At 39.4% G+C, this 22,599-nt stretch overlaps 1 protein-coding gene across 1 annotated transcript in view; it reads right to left on the bottom strand.

Annotated features, from left to right (window-relative positions):
• HSPA4 (heat shock protein family A (Hsp70) member 4) overlaps nucleotides 1–22,599 on the bottom strand; it is a 52,663-nt gene that overhangs the window by 5,753 nt on the left and 24,311 nt on the right. Inside the window, exons 7-15 of the mRNA XM_003829287.6 lie at nucleotides 21,741–21,985; nucleotides 11,801–11,877; nucleotides 10,110–10,261; nucleotides 9,505–9,611; nucleotides 8,971–9,104; nucleotides 7,304–7,485; nucleotides 5,889–5,978; nucleotides 2,433–2,585; nucleotides 1,390–1,515 (exon numbers count right to left, since the gene is read on the bottom strand). Of these exons, the coding sequence (XP_003829335.3) occupies nucleotides 1,390–1,515; nucleotides 2,433–2,585; nucleotides 5,889–5,978; nucleotides 7,304–7,485; nucleotides 8,971–9,104; nucleotides 9,505–9,611; nucleotides 10,110–10,261; nucleotides 11,801–11,877; nucleotides 21,741–21,985 (1,266 nt within the window). The remainder of the gene's footprint in view (nucleotides 1–1,389; nucleotides 1,516–2,432; nucleotides 2,586–5,888; nucleotides 5,979–7,303; nucleotides 7,486–8,970; nucleotides 9,105–9,504; nucleotides 9,612–10,109; nucleotides 10,262–11,800; nucleotides 11,878–21,740; nucleotides 21,986–22,599) is intronic.

Below are 22,599 nucleotides of genomic sequence, written 5' to 3'. Positions count from 1 at the left end.
AAAAAATAAAAAAATAAAAACAACTAAGTACCCATCAACCAATGAGTAAATAAAGAAAACATGGTAGACCGGGCACGGTGGCTCACGCCTGTAATTCCAGCACTCTGGGAGGCCGAGGCAGGTGGATCACGAAGTCAGGAGATCGAGACCATCCTGGCTAACACAGTGAAACCCCATCTCTACTAAAAAAAAATACAAAAAAAAAAAATTAGCCAGGCGTGGTAGCAGGCACCTGTACTCCCGGCTACTCGGGAGGCTGAGGCAGGAGAATGGCGTGAACCTGAGGGGCAGAGCCTGCAGTGAGCCAAGATTGCGTCACCGCACTCCAGCCTGGGCGACAGAGCGAGACTCCGTCTCAAAAATAAATAAATAAAAAATAAAAATAAAGAAAACGTGGTATATACACACCATGGAATACTACTGAGTCATAAAAAGTAGCAAAATGTCTTTTGCAGCAACTGGATGGAGCTGGAGGCCATTATTCTAAGTGAAGTAACTTGGGAATGGAAAACCAAATACTGCTATGTTTTCCCTTATAAGTAGGAGCTAAGCTATGGAGCATACGCAGAAATATAATGGACTTTGGAGACTCAAAAGCGGGAGGACAGAAGTGGGGTGTGGGATAAAAAAACTACCATCTTAGGTATGATGTACAGGACGTGGATGACAGGTGCACCAAAATCTCAGAATTCACCACTATATAATTCATCCATGTAACCAAAAACCACCTGTACCCAAGAGCTATTCAAATTTAAAAAAAAAAAAAGCTAAAAATTCTGAGTTACAATAAACAGGAAAAAGTGAGCTTTAACAATTTAAAGAAAAATACAGGCTGGGCGCAGTGGCTCACACCTGTAATCCCAGCACTTCGGGAGGCCAAGGCGGGCGGATCACCTGAGGTCAGGAGTTAGAGACCAGCCTGATCAACATGGAGAAATCCCATCTCTACTAAAAATACAAAAATTAGCCAGGCTTGGTGGCACATGCCTGTAATCCCAGCTATTCGGGAGGCTGGGGGAGGAGAACTGCTTGAACCTGGGAAGCGGAGGCTGCAGTGAGCCGAGATCACACCATTGCACTCCAGCCTGAGCAACAAGAGCAAAACTCTGTCTCAAAAAAAAAGAAAAGAAAAGAAAAGAAAGATACAAGATAAATAACAATATTCGAATGTGTCAAAAGTGATTTGTGAACGTGATGCACAAAGACCAAACCTTACTAAACACTGTACTAATAGAGAAATATATTAAAAAATATAAAATTTTGCCCCCCCTGAAAAACTCCATTTTTAATAATTCTACTATACACATATAGCTGCACACTTCCCTTCTAACCCACTTAAAGATGTTCACAGAAGACACACAGTAGTTAGGCATATTGTGGCAGACTTACATCTTCACTCACAAACTTCTCATATTCACCACTAAGCTTGTCTCTCATTTCATACACATATTCCTCCACTGCGTTCTTAGCATCATTCCGCTCCTTCTCCAGTTTATCCTGCATGATCATCTTACCCTGAGAATAAATATTATGTATAAATCAGACATTAGGACAACTAATTTCCTCTTAAATACCAATATAATTATAAAAGTAGAGACTCTTTCTTCCCCAAATCCTTTTAGTTCTGCAAGTCACATAACAAAGGTAAGTGGGAAGACTAATCCTTGACAGACTTTGAATATCAAAAAGAGTTTTGTGGGTGGGATTAAAAAAAAGAACAATAGAAATATCAAGGTGTAGACACTCAAAAGCAAAATTAAAGAATTTAAGACAAGAGAAATTTAAAAAACTATTGGTTCAATGTCACTAAGTGATATCCTCTGCTGTATTATTATGAGATAAGAAAAATCAAATTCATTCACGCAGTATAAATGCTGAAGTTTCCATAAGACAAAACTATTCTAAGATCCAGTGGAAACCTGGTAAGAAACCTCATAGACAAAAATTAATTCAATAAATGTGCTCACAAATCCCAAACCTTGCATCACTCAGTAAGAGTTACTATATTTACATACTGACTGGCAACGGAAAGGAATAAGCAAAATACTTATTTTGCCACCTAATGGTGGCAAACGATTTCTCCTACTGAATAACTTCCATGACCACCAACCTCAAATATCCCAATCTCTAGTGAACAAATATACCCACGTATTCAAAAATGAACAATACCTCCCCTACACCAAAGACATTATATGTCAAAATTTTCATAACAGAGCTTCTAGCAATACAGACATCTTAGTACCACCATAAAAGAATTGACATAACATGGGATCTATTGCTTCAACTTGCCCTTACAATACCACACAAAAGTCTAATTTATTTTCTCTAAGTCCAAACAATCAAAAATGCAAAAAGTCACTAGACACAGAGTCTGAATACTACGGTAACATTAATTTGTTAGCTCATTGTTCCAATAGACTTTAAATAACAACCTCATTTTCAATGTACAAGTTGAGCATCTCTCTGTCTATCTGCCATAATAGCTGATTCTCGATTGGCAGGTCCACAGTACTGGTCTTCACTTTTGCCTTCTTGGCTTGGGGTGGTTGGTCCATCTTTTTATCCTTGGATCCAGCTTGAGAGGTCTAAAACAATAGAAATCATTAAGAACAAACACATATACAGACTACCTTAAACTTCAAAATGAGTCATGTTGGAAAACTGTTTTTGCTTTTTTTACTTCGTTCTCTTTTGATGATGATCTAAGTAACTTAGGACTACCATAACATCTAGAAAATAAAAAATAAGTAAATACAATGAGGTATCTAGAGCAGTCAAATTCATAAAAATGGAAGCAGAATAGTGGCTGTCAGGGGATGGGGGAGGGGAATAATAGTTATTTAATGGGTATGGAGTTTCAGTTTTTCAAGATGAAGTTCTGAAGATTGGTTACACCACAATGTCTATCTACTTAACACTACTGAATGGTACACTTAAAAGCAGTTAAGATGGTAAATTTTATAAAATACATATCTCCTACAATCCCATATCAATATATAATTACTATTAAAAATTTTTCTACCTTTATTTAAACATATAGACATTCAAATGAAGTTAGGAGGAGGGTATGAAATATCTATGGATCAGTAGTAACATATTGGTAATTTGATTTCTATAATGTCTGTAACTATTTACATTCTCACAAGGAAAAAACTCATTCCACTGCACCCTGTCCACAAATGAGAATTCATTTAACATCATCTCACTGTTATTCAGTATGAGTTTCTTTTAACCTTTTTCAGACACTTACAAGCCATATGTAACTATTTCCTCAAACTGCCTAGTAATATTTTATCCACTCTTCTCTTAGGATTGCAGTGTTTCTTTCCCCCACAAACAACTGACTCTTCTAGTTTTTTTGTTTGTTTTTTTGAGATGGAGTCTCGCTCTGTAGCCCAGGCTGGAGTGCAATGGCACAATCTGAGCTCACTGCAACCTCTGCCTCTCAGGTTCAAGAGATTCTCCTGCCTCAGCCTCCTGAGTAGCTGGGATTACAGGCGCCTGCCCGGCTAATTTTTGTATTTTTAGTAGAGATGGGGTTTCACCATGTTGGCTAGGCTGGTCTCGAACTCCTGACCTTACGTGATCCGCTGCCTCAGCCTCCCAAAGTGCTGGATTACAGGTGTGAGCCACAGCGACTCTTCTAGTTTTTTCTAACTGTATTATTTGTCTATATATAAGTTTTGACTGTCAAATCTATCCATCTTTTCCTTTGAGATTACTTATGTTGCTTCATACTCTGAAAGCCCTTCCTCATCCACAGATTAGAAAAATATTCACTTCAAGCTTTTTCAACTTTCAACTTTAGAATTCATCTGGAATTCAATTTGTTCTATGATAAAGCAAAATCTTAATGTCATTTCCCACCTCCTATAACTAACTTAAGTCGGCTGCTGAAATTTATCTATCATTTCTATTTCATTTGCCTTTAGAAGCAATGCTATGCAAAAGGCACTTTAGTTTCTGAGCCATCCCAAGGAAGCCTAGATAACTAATACCTCTAAAACCCCCTCCCACAGCTCAAAGGCATTGGGGAAGCAGCCGTCACTTCTCCCTTCTCTTCACCCACCTTCCACAAACATATAGGAGAACAAGTCCTTGTCTCTGCCACTGCTGCCCCCATCCCACCCAACAACATAAAGGGTCTTCCATCTTGAAAAAGGCCTGACCCAACTAAAGAATCTGTAAGCACCATTTCCTGTCCATTTTCTTTTTTAATATTACTTGCACAGCTAAAGAAAAGCAATTAAATTTTGTTAATTGACATGAAAATATATAACAGACTTAAGCCACTTTAAGGTTCTGTCCAACTTTTTTAAATGTCACTTTTAAATTAGAAATTTGTAAAAATTAGAAACTTTTTAAAATTAGAAACTCCTAAGATGGTGAGATTATACATTGTAATTTTATAAATAAAAGATATTTTCAATGATAAAAAAATTTAAACATGACAACTCAAAATTAAAGAATAGGTTGTAAAGGATTCAAAAATGTTACTACTCTTTTTGAAATAAATACATTATTTACATTAATCACAAAATATATTTAAATCCATTATTCCATTATTTAAAATAACTTTTTAAGATGGAGTCTTGCTCTGTCGCCCAAATTGGAGTGCAGTGGCACAATCTCAGCTCACATAACCTCCATCTCCCTCCCAGGTTCAAACAATTCTCATGCCTCAGCCTCCTGGGTGGCTGGGGCTACCGGCGTGTACCACCCCACTGGGATAAATTTTGTATTTTTAGTAGAGACGGGGTTTCACCATGTTGGCCAGGCTGGTCTCACTCCTGAACCCAAGTGATCCACCCACCTCGGCCTCTCAAAGTGCTGGGATTACAAGCATGAACCACCGAACCAGGCCCCATGCCTTTTTATTAAAAGTTATTATTTTGGCTAGGCGCAGTGGCTCATGCCTGTAATCCCAGGGTGCTGAAGTGGGAGGATCACTTGAGGTCAGGAGTTCAACACCAGCCTGGCCAACATGGAGAAACCCTGTCCCTACTAAAAATACAAAAATTATCCGGGCATGATGGTGCACGCCTGTAGTCCCAGCTACCCAGGAGGCTGAGGCATAAGAATCGCTTGAACCTGGAAGGCGGGGGCTGCAGTGAGCCAAGATCATGCCACTGTACTCCAGCCCGGGCGACAGAGCTAGAGTCCATCCCAAAAAAATAAAAAGATTAAAAAGTAAAAGGCATGGATCATTGATGATTTTGAAAATTTTTTCAGTTTCATTAGTTTATCAGTAATGAATTAAATTATGGGTAGAAAGACTTAGTATAAGCCATTCAGAAACTAGCATAAATAAATCACTAGCCTAGTAAAACTAGGATTCCTGTGTGCTTTCTTCCCATGTATCAACCAGGAGAGAGTTTAAAGGCCATCTTGCAAATAGCACATTACAAATCACTACAAAATCTTGCTAAAAAAATTGTTCAAATAAATTAAGAGTTTCTAGTATAACTATCTTTCAAGACACTGCCCCTCAGCCAAAACCATGTACTTTAAAAAGACTGCAGTGCATACTCTAAAACACAACTCAGCCGGGCGTGGTGGCTCATGCCTCTAATACTAGCACTTTGGGAGGACAAGGCAGGTGGATCACCTGAGGTCAGAAGTTCGAGACCTGCCTAGCCAACATAGTGAAACCCTAACTCTACTAAAAAAATACAAAAAAAAAAAAAAAAATAGCTGCCGTGGTGGTGGGCGTCTGTAATCCCAGCTACTCAGCAGGCTGAGGTAGGAGAATCACTTGAACCCAGGAGGTGGAGGATGCAGCGAGCCGAGATCATGTCACTGCACTCCAGCCTGGGCAACAGAGTGAAACTCTGTCTCAAAAAAAAAAAAAAAAAAAAAAAAAAAAAAAAAAACCACCCAACGCATACCTCCATTTCTTCAGACTCTGCCTTATTTTCTGCTGGTGTCTGCTGCTGTTGCTCTTCAACATGTGGTTCCTCCTGGTCCACTTGCATCTTCTGAAAAACAGGTCAAATTAAATCCTGCAATTAGGAAGACTAAACAACCTTCATCACACATTGACAAAGCCACATAGTTATGTAATTCCTGCTGAATTACCAGCAATCAGAAGGCCTATGCTAAAATTCCAGGTAGGCCACATTACCTAGGACACAGAAGTTTTCCGCTCTGGATCTTAGTTAATACATCTGTACAATGAGGATAACACTCGCCATGCCCTACCCTTACATACACAAGAATAACTGTGGAACTGCTTTGTACACCATTAAGTACTCACAGTTCACAATGTGGCATCATTTAATACAATCTACAAAATACAACCTGAAGACAGCATAAGCTTCTCCAGGCTTCCTCAAAGGTATTTTCTCTCAAAAGTTCCAACTTTTTCAAATAGTTCCTAAGTCAGCCTCTTTTCATCCTCAAAAGTATGACCACTGCATGTGCTCGGGGAGGCGAACACGTTAAAATTACAAAGCCTAAAAATAACAATGAAAGAAGGTTTGTGGAGAGCCTGAACCAGTGGCTTCTCAATGCCTGCAACATATTAGAATGACCTGAGAGGCTTTTAAAACTACTGCTACCTGGGTCTCAGCTCAGACCAACTTCAGTAAAATCTGTGGGGATGAAACCCAAGCATTTGTAGTTTTGTTTTCCTTGAGGCAGGGTCACACTCTGACACATAGGCTAGAGTGCAGTGGCGCAAACAGGACTCACTGCAGCCTTGACCTCCTAGGCTCACGCAATCCTCCTGCCTCAGCCTCCCATGCAGGTGGGACCACAGGTGTGTGCCACCACACCTGGCTAGTTTTGTTGTTGTTGTTGTTGTTAACTTTTTGTAGAGATGAGGGTCTCACTTTGTTGCCCAGGCTGGCCTCAAACTTCTGGGCTCAAGCAATCTTCCTGCCTCAGCCTCCCAAAGTGCTGGAATCATAGGTAATTTGTAGTTTTGTAAAGCTTTGATTCTGATGCACAATGAAGACAAGACCCAGTGCATAATTCCAACAAATGAGTGTACAATCAATTCTACTTTTGAAAATAATTAACTGAGACTCAGAGCACTCTTCAACAACCAGAATCAAGAATAACTCAAGTTGAGAAGTGTATGATCTGAAAGAAGAAATCAACTTGTGTTCCACTTCTATACAAATTCTGCATTAAAATCTACTGCTGGTTCACTTATATTGGGGGAAGGGCAAACATACAAACCCACTCTCACTCAGCAGCTCTGTCACAATGCTCCGGCCTTGCCACCAAGTCTGCTTGCTACAATTTCTAGACAAGTCACCTCTGGGCCATCACAAGTGGTATACAATGTCTAGATTACCTCTTCCTCCTTTGCATTCTGATCTGTTTCCATTGGCTCCTCATTTTCCTCAGACTTGTGAACCTCCACTAAAGATGCACTGGACACACTGAAAATGCCATGGACATTTACTCGAACTTTGACTTTCACTTTTGAACTGGAGCCATCAGACTGAGGAGTGACTTTCTGAACTGAAAACTGAGCTAGGGACATACGAGAGACAAAAGAACACATAACCTAAGAGGATGAATTCAAGCAAGAATATATGCCTACATTGCTAGATTATGTCTACTTTCAATGATAGCTCAGTAACATGATGCTTAAAATAAGCAAAATCGGTCCTTTTAGAATCTTATTAAATCATCAGATTTCTCTTTCTTCTTTCACAGTCTCTTATTATCTTATCCTGCCCCAATTAAGAACTCAAATATCTCCCGATTCTTTCCTCTCTTCCAATTTCTTATTTCCATTTATCTTTATATGCTACTTTCAGATTAATTCCTAAAACAGATTTGTCACATTCTCTACTCAAAAAACAAAACAGAAAAAAAAAAATGATTCCACTCTGCTTGTCGTTTATCAGTAAATTGCCATTTCTAGGTCCAGTGACTGTACAAGGTTTTTATTTACATTTTCTTCATTCCCAGAACTCTGCAAAGTATGAATTATCATTGTTATTCCTGGTTTTACAGATTTACAGATGGGGAAAAAAGAATAGGTTAACTTTCCACAGCTTCTAAATGCCATTCAGGATACTCCTAATTTCTTTACCCATATATTCTAGATCTTCATAGTATAACTAGTTTCTATCTCTTCTCAACTAGTATTATTTCCAGATAAGAGTTTCCCAGAGTCTATAACTACTCTAGATAACACGGTTCTGAAACCTAGTATGTTTTGATATTGTATCACCATCTCCTAATGATTTTCTATATACATCCTTTTTTTTTTTTTGAGACAGAGTCTCGCTCTGTCGCCTAGGCTGGAGTGCAGTGGCGTGATCTCAGCTCACTGCAAGCTCTGCCTACCGGGTTCACGCCAGTCTCCTGCCTCAGCCTCCCAAGTAGCTGGGATTACAGGCGCCTGCTACCACGCCTGGCTAATTTTTTTTTGTATTTTTTTAGTAGAGACGGGGTTTCACCATGTTAGCTAGGATGGTCTCGATCTCCTGACCTGCCCGCCTTGGCCTCCCAAAGTGCTGGGATTACAGGCGTGAGCCACCGCACCTGGCTATTTTCTATATACATCTTATAACTGTATGTTAGGGTCCAAACTGAATTTCGTTAACTCCTTATAGTATATAGCACCACCTTATACATAAGTTATAATTACAATGTGCGCTAACCAAGAAAAACTGCCGATACAATGGGAGATCCAATTAAATAACAGCCATTTGGCTGGTTCTAAACCTGCTAACGAGACTGGAAGAGGTTTTCTTTTGCAATCTAAAGCCTCTAAATTTCAGAATACCATACTTGTTCTTTCTACTATGCCAACTCTCCAAGTAGATAAGCTTTTTGTTGTTGTTGTTTAAATGAAGACGGGGTCCCACTATGTTGCCCAGGCTGATCTCGAACTCCTCAGCTCAAGTGATCCTCCCACCTTAGCCTTCCAAAGTGTTGGGATTACAGTTGTGAGCCACTGTGCTTTTTTTTTTTTTCTTTTTTAATTCCCAACTCTTTACTTACCTATAGCAGGATCTGGATAGGGCAAATCCTGAGGAGAGCTGTAGTAGGCCTCAAGAGTGAAAGGTTCCTTTCTATAAAATGTAAGAACTTTAGAGAAAGGAGCAGCATGATTTTTGGAAAAGACTTCACAGTCACTGAATGGAGGAAAAAGACAAAAACACAAATTCAGGATATTCCTAACACTTTTACCCATGTGTTCTAGGTTTGTAATTATTGTATAGTGTTAGTTTCTCTCTCTTTTCAATTGGTATTATTTCCAGATTGTAAGAGTTCCCAAGAATCTTTATATATAAAGTCAGTAAAAAAGGAATATACGTCAATCTGCACATAAAAGGCACCGATGATTTCAGCAGAATCAAGTGTGAGAAACTAATTAAGGACACAAATTTATTCTGACTAAAATAAATGACCACTTCCTTCATGCACTATGATAAAATGTTACAGATTTATGTAAACTGAAATGAAAAGCAACATATTACTCAGACCTAATAGTCAATTAACTTTAGATATGTAAATGATTAATAAACATGATACCTTGACCCTTCTTCAGCTGGAGAATTCCATCTCAGAGATATTGGATATGGTACTACATCAGTGATAGAAAATTCTCTGACTTTGAAAGCAGGCGATAAGATGGCACACTAGAATAATAATTTTCAAAAATTCTGTTTAACAAGTATAGACAATATAAACTGATAATATCACTAAACATACAAATTACTTCAGAAAATCAATGGTCTTTTAAAAATATTTATATTAGTAATTTAATGGTGTCTGAACAGTTTTACAAACTTCTATCATGTCAATTACCTATATAATCTAGCTATTCCTTATTTTTCTATTAACCCCAACCCTTATTTAATTGATGTACACTATTTCATATAGACATACATAACAGGCCAAACTTCCAGTCATACTTCAGGCTCAGAGTTACCTATGTTTCTAGTCAATTAATTCATCTTATGTGCTATAGAGTACAATTACTTTTAGGAACATCACCTCTATTTTAAAACAAAGGTTTTGGAATCTCAACACCCTGAAATCACCCTGAGCTAACCCCAGGTTATTAGATACATAAACCACTGCCATCTTGTTACAATGATTTATAAATGGTTACCTAAAAAAGAAAGAATATTCACCTGCAATGCACAGCCTCGAGTGACAGCTTCATCAGCATTTAATGTTGTACTAAGTTCTTTACCGAAAAATTTGCTGATCTTCTCTTTTACCGCAGGGATTCGTGTAGCACCACCAACTATCTCCACTGCATAAATATCTTCTTTCTTTAACTCTATTTTTAAAGAATTAGACAGATTTTTTTAATGAAATGAAAGAACAATAACATCTTACCATGATGAAATAACTCAGATGTGTAACAAAAGTCCTCCAACTCCCTCACCCACCTCCACAACACACATATACTCATGCCCACACTCACAGAGGCATGTGGCATCTGGAAACAAGTAGGTGTTTTAATTCTCAAAATAATGGGGGAAGGGTAGCTAGTGGGATTTAGGAGGTGAGGGCCAGGAATCCTCAAATGTACTGCAGTGTACAGGTCCTGAATTTCTCACACAGTCTCACACAAACAAGTGTTAAAACATCAACAGACCAAACATTCAAATACGCTAGCCATCAGGAAAATAAGAGGGCCTCAAACCACTGAGTTACTCTGACCTGACATTAAAGGAAAAAAAAGAAGAATCACATCCAGCTACTACAGTGTTCTAATCCAAGGCATAAACATAGTCCACATTAAAACACAGGTAGAGGCCAGGCATGGTGGCTCATGCTTGTAATCCCAGTACTTTAGGAGGCCGAAGTGGGCGGATCACCTGAGGTCAGGAGTTCAAAACCAGCCTGACCAACATGGTAAAACCCCGTCTCCACTAAACATACAAAAATTAGCCAGAAGTGGTGGCGCATGCCTGTAATCCCAGCTACTCAGGAGGCTGAGGCAGGAGAATTGCTTTAACCCAGGAGGTGGAGATTGCAGTGAGCTGAGATTGAACCACTGCACTCCAGCCTGGGTGACAGAGCAAGACTCCCATCTCAAAAAATAAAATAAAAAATAAACTACAGGTACAGTTTCTTCGTATCAGAAAGAAGGTGTGTATCAAAGGATCTGCTATTGCTCATAAAATACTTCTTAATATCACCTGATTTCCTGGTCACATTTTATCTAACAACCATTGATAACTTCTTGAGAAGGGCTATTTAAAGAAATGGGCTTTCCCAGTGTGGAAATAAGCCCATTTGCCATCATCACTAAAGAGGAAAGCCTGTGCCAAGCTGACAGTATATCCCAACACTCTGAAATAGCAATCAACACAACAGTGAAGTCCAGGTAAATGGTTTGTCAAAGAAAGATTTTAGGAAAATTAGTATATATTCCTAAATCAAACAGTCACCTTTTAGCCTGAGACAAAATTAAAGCATCTTGTTAAATAAGTATGTGGTTATCCTACCTTCCCACTTTGCTGTAGCTCTCATCCAGCTAGGGAAGAATTCACTGACAGAAAAGCTTATAAGACTACCATATCAGCATCGCAAAAGACAATTTTTACCACCATTAAATAATTGTGAGGCTTATATCCAACTTTCAGTCTGAATTCAGTTTCTTGGAGAAATTTTTATTAGATTTCCCTAGACATTTCAAAAGATTACTTTGGGCAGGGGGAAGATACAGATTGAAAAAAAGTTTAATATATACCACTGAATTAGTTCATACAATAAAAATTTCTATCAGTGCTTGCAAAAGTAAGATAATAAATAACAATTTCCAAAGAGTCTGAGATACGCAAACAAATTCAATCACAAAAATACTTACTGGTTTGTTCCAAAACACTACGAAGTGGTGGCTCCACTCTAGCTAAGAGATCATTGCACATCTCCAGAAATTTGCCTCTATAAAAAACAAAACAAAACAAAAAACACAGTAAATCACATGCCACTTTTATGTGGAATGGATGGCTATAATAAAAAACAGGTAACAACAAGTGCTGACAAAATGTGGAGAGAGTGGATCCTTCATACATTCCCAGGTAATAGAAAATGAAAATGGTGCAGCCACTTGGGAAAAGTGTTTGGCAGTTCCTCAAGATGTTAGAGAGTTAGCATATGATTCATCAATTCCATTCTAGGTATATAGCCAAAAGAACAGAAAACACATGTTCACACACAAAACTGGTATATCAACGTTCACAAGCAGCTGAAACAACCCAGATGCCTATCAACTGTATAAAGCAATACAAATGAATGAATACAATAAGAGGAACTAATACATATCACAACACATGAAAACATTATGCTGGGTTAAAGTCAAACAAGAACAAAAATTTATGTGAAATATTCAGAATAGGTATATCCAGAGAAAGGAGACGAGTGGCAACAAATGACAAAAGGGAAGAAGAAGAGATGGGAAGGACACCTAATGAGTACAGAGTTTGTTTTTTGTTTGTTTTGTTTTTGAGACAGGGTCTAACTCTATTGCCCAGACTGGAGTGCAGTGGCACGATCTTGGCTCACTCTCACTGCAACCTCAGCAGTGAGTTCCCAGGCTCAGGTGATTTTCCCACCTTAGCCTCCCAAGTAGCTGGGTCTACAGGCATGCACAACCATGTCTCTTTCTTTTATATTAATACACATTTTTAGATGTTTTAGGTCTACAGAGAAATGAACATAACAAGAATCCCCATACATCCCCTCCTCACTCCCAGCCCAGTTCCTCTATTAACATCTTGCATTAGTATGGTACATTTGTTACAATTAATGAGTCAATGCTGATAAATGATAGTTCCTATTAGTGTTTTATGAGTTTTAACAATGTATAAGTATTCACCACTTCAGTAACATACAGAATAATTTCACTGTGCTCCAACTATTCATCCTTCCCTGTGCTCCAACTATTCATCCCTCCCTGCTCCAAACTCCAGGTAACTGACTGTTTTATTGTCTGCATAGTTTTTTTTGGGGGGGGGGGGGCGGCAGGGCTTTTTTTCAGACAGAGTTTCAATCTTGTTGCCCAGGCTAGAGTGCAGTGGCGCAATCCCAGCTCACTGCAACCTCCACCTTCCGGGTTCAAGCAATTCTCCTGCCTCAGCCTCCTGAGAAGCTGGGATTACAGGCATGCACCACCTACGCCCGGCTAATTTTGTTTTTTGTTTTGTTTTGTTTTGTTTTTTAGTAGAGATGGGATTTCACCATGTTGGTCAGGCTGGTCTTGAACTCCTGACCTCAAGTGATTCACCTCCCTCAGCCTCCCAAAGTGCTGAGATTACAGGCATGAGCCATCGCACCCGGTCGTCTGCATAGTTTTGCCTTTTCCAAAATGTCATATAGTTGGAATCCTACAGTATGCAGATTTTTCAAATTGGCTTCTTTCACTTGGCAATATGCATTTAAGGTTCCTCAATGTCTTTTCACAGCCTGATTACTCACTCATTTAGGGTTTAAGAAGTAATGAAAACGTTCTAAAATTTAGTTGTGATGATGGCTGCTGAGCTCTACAAACATACTAAAAAAAAAAAATTTTTTTTTTAAATCACTGAATTATACACGTTAAAAGGGTGACTTCTAGTTGGGTGCAGTGGCTCACGCCTGTAGTCCCAACACATCATGAAGCTAAGGCTTGAGCCCAGGAGTTCAAGACCAGCCTGGACAACACAGCAAAACCCCATCTCTACAAAACATACAAGAAATTAGCCAGGCATGGTGGCGCACACCTGTAGTCTCAGCTACCCAGGAAGCTGAGGCAGGAGGATCACCTGGGCCTGGGAGGTCGAAGCTACAGTGAGCCATGATCAACCCATTGCACTCCAGCCTGGGCAATAGGTATCCTTTCTCCAAAAAAAAGAGAAAAGGGGGTAACTTTATTAAATTACATCTCAATAAAAAAGAATAGTAGGCTGGGTGCGGTGGCTCATGCCTGTAAACTCAGCACTTCGGGAGGCCGAGGCGGGTGGATCACCTCAAGTCGGGAGTTTGAGACCAGCCTGACCAACATGGAGAAAGCCCGTCTCTACCAAAAAATACAAAATTAGCCAGGCGTGGTGGTGCATGCCTGTAATCCCAGCTATTTGGGAGGCTGAGGCAGGAGAATCGCTTGAACCTGGAAGGCAGAGGTTGCAGTGAGCCGAGATCAGGACACTGCACTCCAACCTGGACAAAAAGAGTGAAACTCCGTCTCAAAAAAAAAAGAATAGTAAAGTATAGAATGCACCCACCAGAGCATGCAAAACTTAAGGACTGCTAACCTCAATACTGGTGAGATGTGTAGCAACCAGAGATCTTACATGTTAGAAGTTTAAAATGTTTTACTTCTAATAGAAAAGAAAGCTGAAGAGTCACTGTCCATCAATAACAACAAACCTACAATGGCACAGTAGTTAGCAATACAGAAGAACAACAAATGGCATGTGAAACAAACAAATGAATCTCAATTTTATGCTGACTAAAAAATGCCTTACACAAAAAACTACATACTACATGATTCCACTTACAAGAAGTTACAGAATTGGCAAACTTAATCTAGGGACTGAAAAATACAAAAAGCACATCAGTGGTTATGGAAGCCTGAGGAAACATTCCAACATAATGGTCTATTTCATAATAATGGCATTAGTTACAAAGATATATGTGTATGTTGAAACTCAGCAAATGAGCACTTAAAACCTGAGTATGTCATATAAAAATATATCCAAAAAACAATGAATTCTGGTTAATATGCAAACCTTAGTATTTGGGGAGAAGTCTACATTTATAGATGTCCGCAATTTAAGTTTCTGCAAGAAGTATACAGATGCAATTTACTTTGAGATATGCAAAAACAAAATTGAGGCCAGGCCACGCAGTGGCTCACACCTGTAATCCCAGCACTTTGGGAGACTGAGGCGGGCGGATCACCTGAGGCTGGGAGTTCAAGACCAGCCTGACCAACACGGAGAAACAACATCTCTACAAAAAATACAAAATTAGCTGGGTGTGGTGGTGCATGCCTGTAACCCCAGCTACTTGGGAAGCTGAGGCAGGAGAATCACTTGAACCTGGGAGGCAGAGGTTAAGGTGAGCTGAAATCATGCCATTGCACTCCAGCCTGGGCAACAAGAGCAAAACTCCATCTCAAAAAATAATAATAATAAAAAAATTAAAAATTGATGGCTTTATACGATATATGAACAAGTATATAATAAAACAAGTACAGTAAATGTTATCAGTAGACTCTAAGTGGTGGGATGAGGACATTTACTGTAAAATTCTTCCAACTTTGTTGCATGTCTGAAACTATCTGAAATCAAAATTGTGAAAAGCAAAGGAAAAGATTGTTAAGAAGATAGCAACAGCGGTAGGGGTTTCTTTGTTTGTTTTTTTGAGATGGAGTCTCATTCTGTCACCCAGGCTGGAGTGCAGTGGCACGATCTCAGCTCACTGCTACCTCCGCCTCCCAGGTTCAAGCAATTCTCCCACCTCAGCCTCCCGAGTAGCTGGGACTACAGGTGCACGCCACCAAGCCCGGGTAATTTTTTTTTTTTTTTTTTGAGATGGAGTCTCGCTCTGTCATCCAGGCTGGAGTGCAGTGGCAGTATCTCGGCTCACTGCAGCCTCCACCTCCCGGGTCCAAGCAATTCTCCTGCCTCAGCCTCCCGAGTAGTTGGGATTACAGGCACCCACCACTACACCCGGCTAATTTTTGTATTTTTAGTAGAGATGGGGTTTCACCATATTGGCCAGCTGGTCTCAAACTCCTGAACTCAGGTGATGCACCCACCTCAGCCTCCCAAAATGCTGGGATTACAGGCGTGAGCCACCATGCCTGGACAGTAGAGGTTTTTTGATAGTTTATTTTTAAAAAGTTTTATTGCAATATAATTTACATGCTATAGAATTCACCCATTTAAAGTATATAATTCCTGTCCGGGTGAGGTGGCTCACACCTGTAATCCTAGGACTTTGGGAGTCTGAGGAGGGTGGCCGAGCTCAGGAATCTGAGACCAGCCTGAGCAATATGGCAAAATCCTGTCTCTACAAAAAATACAAAAATTAGCCAGACATGTCGGTGAACACCTATACTCCCATCTACTTGGGGGTCTGAGGTGGGAGGATCTCTAGAACCTGAGAGAGTGAGGCTGCAGTGAGCGGAGATAGTACCACTGCACTCCAGACTGCATGACAACGTGAGAACTTGTTTCAAAAAGAAATAAATTTTAAAAATTAAAAAAAAAATAAAGTATGTAATTATTGACTTTTGGGCATGAGGTTTTGGTACAAAAATATTTTTAAAGTATACAATTCAGTGACTTCATATATACAGAGTTGTGCAAGCATCGCCATAATCAATTTTAAAACATTTTCAGTCTAAAAAAGAATATTTTCATCACCCTTAACTATTACTTTCCTCAACTCCCACAGCCCTAGGCAACCACTAAATCTACTTTCTGTCTCTATAGATTTGCCAATTCGGGGCATTTCATATAAATAGAATCATACAAAATGTGGCCTTTTGTGACTTCTTTCAGCAGCGTGAACTTTTGAAGGTTCACCCATGTTTTAGTATGTATCTGTATTACATTTTTTTCAAGTACCAAAAATATCCCATTGTATGAACATAGCATGTTTTATTTATCCACTTCATCAGTTGATGAACATTTGGGTTGTTTCCACTTTTTGTCTATTATGAGTAGTGCAATGAACATTCACATATGAGTTTTTCTGTGGACATGTGTTTCCGTTTCTCTTGAATATGTATCTAGAAATACAACTGCTGAATGATGTGATAATTTGATGCAGATTTTTTTGGTTTTGTTTTTGAGAGGCTTTCCCTCTGTCACCCAGGCTGGAGCGCAGTGGCACAATCATGGTTCACAGCAGCCTCCATCTCCTGGGCTTAAACAATCCTGCAACAAAACTAGGTAATGAAATATGCCCACAAACCTCAAAATACACATAGGCAGAGACAAACCACCCACAACTACAATTCCTGCTTAGTATCAGCTCTGTACAAAATAAACAGAAGGAAACAAAAGGGTATATAATGGACCTGAAAACTCCAGAATAACCTAACTCAGAGGGCCAAATTGAAAACAGCAGCTGAAATCAGCAGGGGTTTGGCATCCTCCAAAACAAGTATAAAAGGTCCTAAAATAAGGTATTCAGGAACCACAGCAAACTGGGCCCTACCTAAAGTTATCTTCAAGGAAAAAAGAACTCACTGAAGAAAAACTACTGATTAAAAAATCCAAACTAAGCAGAACAACACAGTAAACACAAAAGAAGAGGGAGGGAAAACATCTCAGAAAGTTAAGCCACATTTTAAAAATATTTCACAAAAACAAAAGAGGGACTCACACTTATAATCCCTGCACTTTGAGAGGCAGAGGCGGGTGGATGACTCGAGGTCAGCAGTTCAAGACCAGCATGGCCAACATGGCGAAACCCCATCTCTACTAAAAATACGAAAATTAGCTGGGCGTGGTGGCCCACACCTGTAATTCCAGCTACTGAGGAGGCTGAGGCATGAGAATCATTTAAACCCGGGAGGTGGAGGTTGAAGCAAGCCAAGATCATACCACTGCACTCCAGCCTGGGTGACCTACTGAGACTCTGTCTCAAAAAAAAAAGAACAGGCAAATCTATAGAGACAGAAAACATATTGGTAATTGCCTAGGGTATGGAGGGAAATGGAGAGTAAATGCTAATGGGTACAAGGTTTCTTTTTGGGGTGATAAAAACATTCTAGAATTAAATAGTGGTCACAGTTGCACAACCCTGGAATTGTACACTTTAAAATAGTAAGGTTTTATGGTATGTGAATTATATCTCAATAAAAGTGATACAGGAAATGAAAGAACAAATCAGAATTAGAAAGACCTAGAACAGAACTAGAAGTATAAGAATAAATGTCAGAAATGAAAACTAAACAGTACACAAGAAAAATGCCATGAAGGACTGGACCAAAAATGGCAAATACAAAAAAAAGGCAAACTAAAAAAAAATATATATATATGTAAGATAGGCAAGGAAAATCCAACATAATTATGTAGGAATTCCCAAAAGAGAAAACCACAGCACTACAACAGAATACTAGAAAATATAATTCAAGAAAACTTAAGAAATTTTAATTAAACTTAAATTTGTAATGTCAAACTATATAATGAAAAGGCACACTGCGTACCTGGAAAAAAACTGATGCAAAATAACCAACATCAAAACATAGTGTAGTAAAATTATTGGTTTTGTTTTTTGTTTTTTGTTTTTTTTTGAGACAGGGTCTCACTCTCATCACCCTGGCTGGAGTGCAATGTGGTGTGATCATGGTTCGCTGCAGCCTCGACTTAGTAAGCTCAGGTGATCCTCCCACCTCCGCCTCCCGAGTAGCCGGGACTACAAGCAAACACCACCACATCAAGCTACTTTTTTGTATTTTTAGTAGAGACGAGGTTTTGCCATGTTGCCCAGGCTGGTCTCGAACTCCTGAGCTCAAGCCATCCGCCCACCTCGACGTCCCAAAGTGCTAGGATTACAGGTGTGAGCCACCACACCCAAATGGACTTTCAAGAAAAAAAAAAATCAAAAACATTTGGGCATCTAAGCAAAAAGAACAAGTGACAAATATCTAAAAACTATGCTGTCACACTTTGACAGCAATATTATACACCAAAAGAAAATAGATTGTTACTGCATTTAAGATCCTCAACAAGGAAAGAAAAGCTAAGAATGTTCTATACAGCTGAAGTGACTTTTAAGTATAAACATGGCAAAGTGTCGTCAACATGCAAGAACTTAAAGAACACTATTCACACGTGCTATCCCTTAGGAATCTGCAGGAGAATGCACTTCCAACCATCAAAACGATGAATTAACACAAAGCTACTAGTAATCTACCAAAATAATCCAAAAAATTGAAAATAAGTGTTGACAAAGACGTGGAGAAACTGAAACCCAGTAGGGCGCTGGTGGGGATAATCACTGAGAAATATAGTTTGGAGATTCCTCAAAAAGTTAAACATAGAATTGCTGTATAAGCCAGCAATTCCACTCCTAGGTATATAAGCAAAAGACCTGAAAACAAGTACTTGTTCACAAATGTCCATAGCACTATTCACAATAGCTAAAAAGTAGAAACCCAAATGTCCATCAGCAAACGAATGGATGAATAAAATATGGTATATCCATACAAGAAAATAGTATCTGCCCAAAAAAACAAATTAAGTACTGATACAGAATGTGGATGAACCTCAAAAACATTACACTGAGAAGTCAGAACGAAAGAAGCCAGACGCATATTACATGATTACACTTATATGAAATATCCAGAATAGATAAATCCACAGAAACAGAAAACAGGCTGTTGATCACCAGGGACCAGAGGTAAGGGCAAACAGGAAATAATCACCTACTGGGTATGAAGTTTTATTCTGGGGTGATGAAAATGTTTTTCCATTACATAGAGGTGGCCATTGCACAACCCTGTGAATTTACTAAATTCCAGTGAATTGTTTACTTTAAAATGCTTAATTTTATGATACTTGAATTTCACCTCAAGTTTTTAAGTGAAGAAACCATTAATTAAAAGAAACATAATGTCAAATAATCTGGTTTCATCGATTTAAACAAAGGTGAATGTTAAAGACTAAATGAAGGGGGCCAGGCACAGTATCTCGTGCCTGTAACCCCAGCACTTTGGGAGGCTAAGGCAGGCAGATCTCTTGAGTCCAGGAGTTCAAGACCAGCCTGGGCAACATGGTGACACCCAGTCTCTACAAAAAATACAAAAATTAGCCAGGCATGGTGGCACGTGCCTGTAGTCCCAGCTACTCAGGAGACTGAGGCAGGGGGATCACTTGAGCCTAGGAAACAGAGGGTGCAGTGAGCCAAGATCACACCACTACACTCCAGCCTAGGTGACAGAGTAAGATCCTGTCTCAAAAAAATAACAACAACAATAATCACACTAAATGAAGGCTATAATATAGAACATATAAGAGCTACGTATTCTGATGATGTAAATACAGTACAACTTTTTTTTTTTTTTTTTGGAGACAGTGTCTCACTTTGTTGCCCAAGCTAGGGTACAGTGGCACGATCTCAGCTCACTGCAACCTTCGTCTCCCAAGTTCAAGCGATTCTCCTGCCTCAGCCTCCCGAGTAGCTGGGATTACAGGCGCCTGCCACCACACCCAGCTAGTTTTTGTATTTTTAGTAGAGAAAGAGTTTCACAACGTTGGCTAGGCTGGTCTCTAACTCCTAACCTCAAGTGATCCACCTGCCTCCCAAAGTGCTGGGATTACAGGAGTGAGCCACCATGCCCCATCACAGTACAACTTTTTTTTTTTTTTTTTCTTTTGAGACGGAGTCTCACTGTCGCCCAGGCTGGAGTGCAGTGGTGCGATCTCAGCTCACTGCAAGCTACACCTCCCAGGTTCACACCATTCTCCTGCCTCAGCCTCCCCAGCAGCTGGGACTACAGGCACCCGCCACCACACCCGGCTAATTTTTTGTATTTTTAGTAGAGACGGGGTTTCACCATGTTAGCCAGGATGGTCTCAATCTCCTGACCTCGTGATCCGCCTGCCTCTGCCTCCCAAACTGCTAGGATTACAGGCATGAGTCACCGTACCAGGCCACAACTATTTTCAAACAACAGCACGCAGGCAAATTCAGTTTTTAAAAAATTTAAACTACTTAATAAGTATCTACTTAGCTCTTACAAACACGTAACATTTCACTAACAATTTCTTAAACATATTGGCTTACCTCCAGACTTCATGGAACACACATACACACACACAAGACTGCTGCTTAACAAAAACGAAAGCCATCTCTTCCAAGTAGGGGGAGAGGTGACTAAAAATGTGGATACAAAGCAACAATAAACACCATTTCAATTTTTTTACGGATAGCTCAGGCCCATGTCTCCAAATACACCATCAGTCTTGCCTGAATTCTACCAGTAGAGTTCACAGCCAAAAGAACATCTTACTCCCATCATCCAAGCAACTGAACCAGGCAACAATAACACTCTGGGTGTTTCTGAGGATAACCCCGAAATGTCAATTACCCAGAATTCTTGCAGCACTATACAAAAAGAGCTGTCACCCTCAAGTGAACCCGAATATTTCAAAAAGAAAAATTTCAGGCTAGGCACGGTGGCTCACACCTGTAATCCTCATACTTTGGGAGGCTGAGGTGGGTGGATCACCTGAGGTCAGGAGTTTGAGACCAGCCTGGCCAACATGGCGAAACACCGTCCCTACTAAAAATACAAAAATTAGCTGGGCGTGGTGGCAGGCACCTATAACCCCAGCTACTCAGGAGGCTGAGGCAGGAGAATCGCTTGAACCTGGGGGCGGAGGTTGCAGTGAGTTGAGATTGTGCCACTTTACTCCAGCCTGGGCAAAACAGCAAAAACCTCCATCTCAAAAAAAAATTGCAATTTCTTAATCACTGGGTAAATTAAATTCAATGTAATTCTGCATTACAGCCCTTTGCCCTGATTTTTTGGAAACTGAAATCTCGTGTATAACAAATGCATATGTAAAGAACTACCAACATGTTAGAATATTCAATTAATCAGAACAAAAACATTAGTCTACATTATTAACCAGACCCAACTTTACATAAAAAGCAGGGTCCTGCATGGCTTCTAATTTTTAAAATAGAACCAAAATTATCATATAACCCCCATGATGATTTTAACAATTAGCCAATTAAAGGTTAATATATGTGGAGAAAACTCACTCTTCACTTTAACATCGAAATAGTAATATACTTACCTATTCATAGTTCCAGATACATCAACATCATTCATAAAACATTCAATGCTCAAAGGGAGATCTGAAGCATTTGCACTCATCAATTTCTTGAGTTTCTCACACTCCTGAGAGAGTCGTAATAATGCACGGATTTTGGACTTAATGTCTAGCTTGTATTTCTTCCCAAATTCTTCACAGAAGTGATTTACTAACACTTCATCAAATTTTCTACCTCCCAATGTCGTGTCAAATGCAGTGGCCAGAACCTTAAGGAAAAAATGAGAATTAATCTAACAATTAACCAATCGATTTTGAAACAGATGATATATATTTACCTGGTAAGTTGTTTATCTAAAAAAAAAAGAGGGAGGGTTACATTAAGGTTAAAACAAAGCAATGTATACATCATTTAATCCTTATTACCCCACACTGTAAAAATAGGCACTATAATCCCCAATTTACAGATAATGCTACAGACCTAGACAGATGAGATAAACTGCAGTTCACAAAGCTACTAAGTGGTAGAAGTGGAATTCAAAGCCAAATCTCCTTAATTCCAAAGTCCATGCCCTCCCCACTACACCAGTCTGACAACCAATAGCAGTTACATGTCCAAGGTAAAATATACTAACATGTCATGTACATACTTCTAGTCTACTCACTATCACAAAACTGAGTAATACCAAAGGCTCAACTCTCTGCAGTTTACTACCAAAGGATTCCTTAAAGCCTTAGCTCACAGCAATGTGTTTCTATTTAACCTGGAAGTCTAATTAGCCTGGGTTACCCGTTTTCAAATCTCTAACAGATTAGAAGCAAACTAGATCTAATTAGATTCAGTAATAGAAGTTAGGCTAAATAAGTGATGACATCCTTATGA

The sequence above is a fragment of the Pan paniscus genome, chromosome 4 (assembly GCF_029289425.2).
Source record: "Pan paniscus chromosome 4, NHGRI_mPanPan1-v2.0_pri, whole genome shotgun sequence".
Lineage (NCBI taxonomy): Eukaryota > Metazoa > Chordata > Mammalia > Primates > Hominidae > Pan > Pan paniscus.
This window is presented reverse-complemented; position numbering and strand designations above follow the sequence as displayed.